This window comes from Chaetura pelagica, unplaced genomic scaffold, assembly GCF_000747805.2.
Source record: "Chaetura pelagica isolate M959 unplaced genomic scaffold, ChaPel_1.0 scaffold69, whole genome shotgun sequence".
NCBI lineage: Eukaryota > Metazoa > Chordata > Aves > Apodiformes > Apodidae > Chaetura > Chaetura pelagica.
The window spans coordinates 1,400,647-1,405,402 of record NW_009970724.1 but is presented as its reverse complement, the minus strand read 5'-3'; the positions used below and the strand labels follow the sequence as shown (position 1 = coordinate 1,405,402).

Here is a 4,756-nt window from a genome sequence, read left to right as displayed (position 1 = left end):
CGGCTGAGGTGGGGAAGCTCTCGGAGGAACCCGGCAAGAGGGTGGGGCCGGGCCTTGTACCGGGCTGGTGATGTGGGATTATAGGGGAAACGGGAGATGGGGAACCATGAGGAGGTAGTCATAGAGTGGGCTGGGTAGGAGAGGGGGGATCTGTGTTGGAGTGTGTTTCAGGGGCCTAGTAGGTGGGCGGGGCAGGGGTTCCTTTCTGTAGATCAGCTACCGGACCTAGCAGATCACATGGAGTGTCCAGCACATGAGGTAGGTTGGGAGGCTGCTTTCCCCAGGGACCACCCATCAGACATGGTGGAGGGAGACTGCTTTGTACAGCTCTGTTGGAAGGGAGGAGGCCGAGGCGGATCTGAGTATCAATGATGAAGCTTCTCTGACTGCTGCATAAGGCTGAGTGCGCTGTGCGGATACCAACCTTGGAGAGCTGAGGACTCAGAACCGTGCCCTGCCATGGCCAGGTGGGCTCCGTGCCATGCTCTGATCACATTCCTCTTCATCCAGGTATCTCCAGGGACAACTGGCATAAGCGTCGCAAGACTGGGGGCAAGAGGAAGCCCTACCACAAGAAAAGGAAGTATGAGTTGGGGCGACCTCCTGCCAACACGAAGGTGGGTGATGTGTGGGGAAGGTGGAGGGTGGTAGTTTTGTTTTCCTGCTTGAGTGGCTGGCTGTGGGCTTTTAAGAGACTTAAAGACATGCTGTGTTTTGTGATTTGTTACATACCTGTCACTGCTTCTTTAAAAGGTGGTGTCTTCCCTGATGCCTGTGGAAAGCAGTGTTACATTTTTGCACTAAGAGGCAATTGGAGTGATGAAACTTTCACCTTAGGTAGATACAACAGGCTGTTTTGGTCAGTTATTGTATCTGCCGATGCTGGGGTTTGTCATAGTTACACTGACCACGTTGCCTTTGGGGTTGGGAGTTGGCAGGGCTCCTGCGGGAGCTGCGCAGTGTTCCAGCTCCAGCAACATCCCAGGGTTTGTTTCTGCCCCTAGATTGGCCCACGCCGAATTCATACAGTGAGAGTTCGTGGAGGAAACAAGAAGTACCGTGCCCTTCGGTTGGATGTTGGGAACTTCTCTTGGGGATCTGAATGTAAGTACATCAGGAGCCTGATGTGTTGGACGGGAAGGGTCTTCTACAGCAGTGCTGGACCCTGGAACTGCTGCGGGGTAGAGGGACAGATGGATTTATAGGCTGGGTTTTAACATCATGGAGCTTGCAGTACTGGGTCTGAAGCAGCATGCATGGTGATGATAACTTTGACATTATGTGGCCTTAGCAGACATCCAAGTCTCCTAAGTTCACAGTGATTGGAGTGTCATAGTTACACTGAGTGACATGCTTGTGTTACCTTTTTACTGGAGGGAAAACTAAAGGGGCAAAAAACCTAAATATGGACAGGTTGTAAATGCCTTCTCATGAAAATCCTTTTGCAAGCAGTTTAGTTCATCCTGCTTTGCTAAGCAAAAGCAAGAGGGGAGTCTCTAGTGCTTCCCCTGAGCTGAGCAATGTGAGTTTTCCCTGGAATGGAAGCTGAAAATACGTAACTTGAGCATGGGCCTGATTACATGAGTGAAGAGGAGAAAACCCATCATGTGCTTGACCTTTACATAGGTGGGGGGCTGTGTCTCAAGGGTGGGCATCTGCTAAACAGTTGAACCTACTAGCTAAGACTGAGTTCTTCAGGTCGGTCTTGGAGGGTCTAAACACCAGCTTTCCCTCCTAGTTTACCCGTAAACCCTTGTCCTATAAGAACAGTTCCTAGTTCCTGTTGCAGAGCAGCCCTGTTCAACACGGCTTAATGCAGTGTTAGTTGGTATTTGCTGGAAGTATCTTCTAATCAGACATCTTTAGCATTGCTTGCTCTTCTTTGAAATGAGTTTCAGCAAGGCCACAGATGCCAGATTTTTACCTGGGATGAATCAGTTTCCTAATGCAGGCACCAGAAAGTTGTACTGATGAAAAACAGATGCATCTCATCTCTTGGTTAAATTTAATTCAGTGCCAGGGAAGCTGGAGGACATTTGGGGTGATGTGTGAGATGGTTTGAGGGTATGTGTGGAATGCCATGGACTGTGTTCTCAGTTGTCTGATCCCTGTAGGTTTGAATTCATGCTCTTCTTTTGCAAGGCTGCACTCGCAAGACTCGCATCATCGATGTTGTCTACAACGCTTCCAACAACGAGCTGGTGCGGACCAAGACCCTGGTGAAGAACTGCATTGTTCTGGTGGACAGCACCCCTTACCGGCAGTGGTATGAAGCTCACTATGCTTTGCCCCTTGGACGCAAGAAGGGCGCCAAACTGGTATGTCTGGGGTTGACGTTCTGACTCCTTGCAGAGTGGAGTCTGCCCCACCAGAGGCAGATGCCATTGGGACTGGACAGTGTCAGCCAGGAGAGGATTGGGTGGGTGCCCGTCAGTGGTAGCACTGCTTATCTGGCTGCATTCCCATCAGCTCCTAGGACAAGTCTAGCTCTGTTCATGGAGTGTTGAGTGCCACGGAGCTCTCTGAGGTGTTGCACCTGCTTTTGCACAAGGACCTGCCTGTCTTTGGTCTTCTAATGATGATACCTTTGTCCAGTTCTGCTACTGAAGGGAGAGCGATGACATGTTAGATGCTGAGGAAGCCTTTGAGATCAGGTCCTTGTGCTGGGGAGTGATTGATGAGAAGCTTGTGGATTACTAACTGAACTTCATCATGTGTTAAATGTTTTTAAACTCTCCAGACTCATTGTCTTTATTAAGATCCAATCCCAAAGCTACTGAAAGATGTCTAAACCTCCCTGTGTAGCACTCAGCTTCAGGTTTGGCTCCTTGCATTAAAAGCAAAGCACTTCTTGCCTGGGCACTGTGCAGTTCAGGAGCATGGGGGCAGTTTGTAACCTGTTTGCCAGGATTTGAACCACACCAAAGTGCTGTTGTGATGTCTGGAGAGGGCAGGAGTATTTGCCTTTTTTTGAGGATTAATTAATCAAGGAAACCTTTGTGATTCCCTGTGTCTGAGAGCACCCTTCCCTCGGGCACCAAGCCCTGTTGTCAGCAGTGACTCCACATAGCAACAGTTTCTTGGCTTCAAAAGTGAAAAGCAGCACCTGATTATGTGTGAGTGAAGTATTTGTACTTGGGAAACAACACAGTGCTGAGAATCCAAGAGTCTTCTTGATGTTAGTGAAGACATTCTGCTCTAGCAGAAGGTGGCCATATGCTTAACTTTGTCTTGGCTTGTGGACTTGTTTTTAGACTCCTGAAGAGGAGGAAATCTTGAACAAGAAGCGTTCAAAGAAGATCCAGAAAAAATATGACGAGCGAAAGAAGTTTGCCAAGATAGCAAGTATTCTTGAGGAGCAGTTCCAGCAAGGAAAGCTACTTGGTGAGTCCATGGCAGCATCAGCGTGGGTGGGGATAAAGGAGTCAGGGCACAAACAGGGTGCCAGAATAGATCTTACTCTTGGTCTTGGGTTTGTTTTAAATTCTGCTGGCTGTCATAAAGTTAACTGGAAGGCAAAAGCAATGGGGTGGTCTCCATATCTGTAGGAGGATTTTCTGGTTATTAAATGCAACTTGTTCCTTTATCTTCTCTGAAGAAGTCTGTTTCTGCAGCTTGAGTTGGTACATGTCCCAGCCAAGCTCCTGGAGTTGATCATTCCTAGTTGGCTTTGGGAAAAATAACGAGGGTCCAGACTTGAAAAATGAGCAAAGATCCAGGTGTTGCTATAAGAAGGATGTCCTGCAACACGTAACAGCTTTGACCTATTTGAAGTTCTGGCAAATAGTTGTGTGTTCTGAAGTCTTCTGGTGATGAGACCTTTGTCCAGTTCTGCTACTGAACTCGAGCGATGACAGTTTGGAGATCTGAAGAGGACTTCATTAGGGACTCAGCCCAGGGAGCAGGTTCAAGAACAGGATGTGTTCAGGGGGAAGTGCTGAAGCCAGAACCTAAACTGATGTGTCTGTGACTGACAACCTGCTGGCTGGGCTTCTGCAGAGAGGCCACACACAGTGTTTGTCAGTTGGTGTATGAGTTGGGTCATGAGTTTTGTTCAAGTTTAACTGTTGCCTTCTTGCAGCCTGCATTGCCTCCAGACCTGGACAGTGTGGCCGAGCTGATGGTTACGTGTTGGAAGGCAAGGAGTTAGAGTTCTACCTGAGGAAGATCAAGGCCAGAAAAGGCAAATGAAGTAACAACTGTTCTGCTGAGAGAACAAATAAAACTCAGAGTTGTCTCCAGTAACGGGTCATGTGCTCATTTGTGTGTGCAGGGCAGAGGGGGCTTGTAAACTCTTCCTGCCTGTAAAATGTAGAGGAAGATGAATCTCTCCTGGAATCCCTCAGCACTTTTCTCTCTTCAGGCAAGCTCTCGCCCTGCCTGCTTTTGACTAAAACATCTCCATGGGTTCTAGGACAGTGGCTTAACAGACCAAGTGGGTGTTGGAAGAGTTGTCAGGCTTGGCTCAAGTAGAGATTTCCACCACAGAAACCTGCAAGCAGGAAGAAGGTACAGATGTCCACCCCAGTGAGAGTTCTAGATTTCTGGAAGGTGCCAGGGTCTGGTTGAGCACACATCCCCCTTTTTCTGGGGCAGTGAGATCAGAGAGGAAGGGGTCCTGCTGCCTCGGGTGAGGAGTGTCCAGGCAGCAGCAGCTCTGAGGCCCTGTTTCTTAGGCTGCACTTGGGCTGAGTCTGCCTGAAAACTTGTCACTTCCACATCCAGCCTCTGCTGCTGGTACCTCCTGCCTCTGCTT

At 48.9% G+C, this 4,756-nt stretch overlaps 1 protein-coding gene across 1 annotated transcript in view; it reads left to right on the top strand.

Annotated features, from left to right (window-relative positions):
- RPS8 (ribosomal protein S8) overlaps positions 1–4,245 on the top strand; it is a 6,978-nt gene extending 2,733 nt beyond the window's left edge. The window contains exons 2-6 of the mRNA XM_010006705.1: positions 511–617; positions 1,005–1,104; positions 2,143–2,318; positions 3,255–3,384; positions 4,082–4,245. Coding sequence (XP_010005007.1) covers positions 511–617; positions 1,005–1,104; positions 2,143–2,318; positions 3,255–3,384; positions 4,082–4,191 — 623 coding nt within the window. The 3' untranslated portion in view covers positions 4,192–4,245. The remainder of the gene's footprint in view (positions 1–510; positions 618–1,004; positions 1,105–2,142; positions 2,319–3,254; positions 3,385–4,081) is intronic.
- Positions 4,246–4,756: the final 511 nt, after the last annotated feature.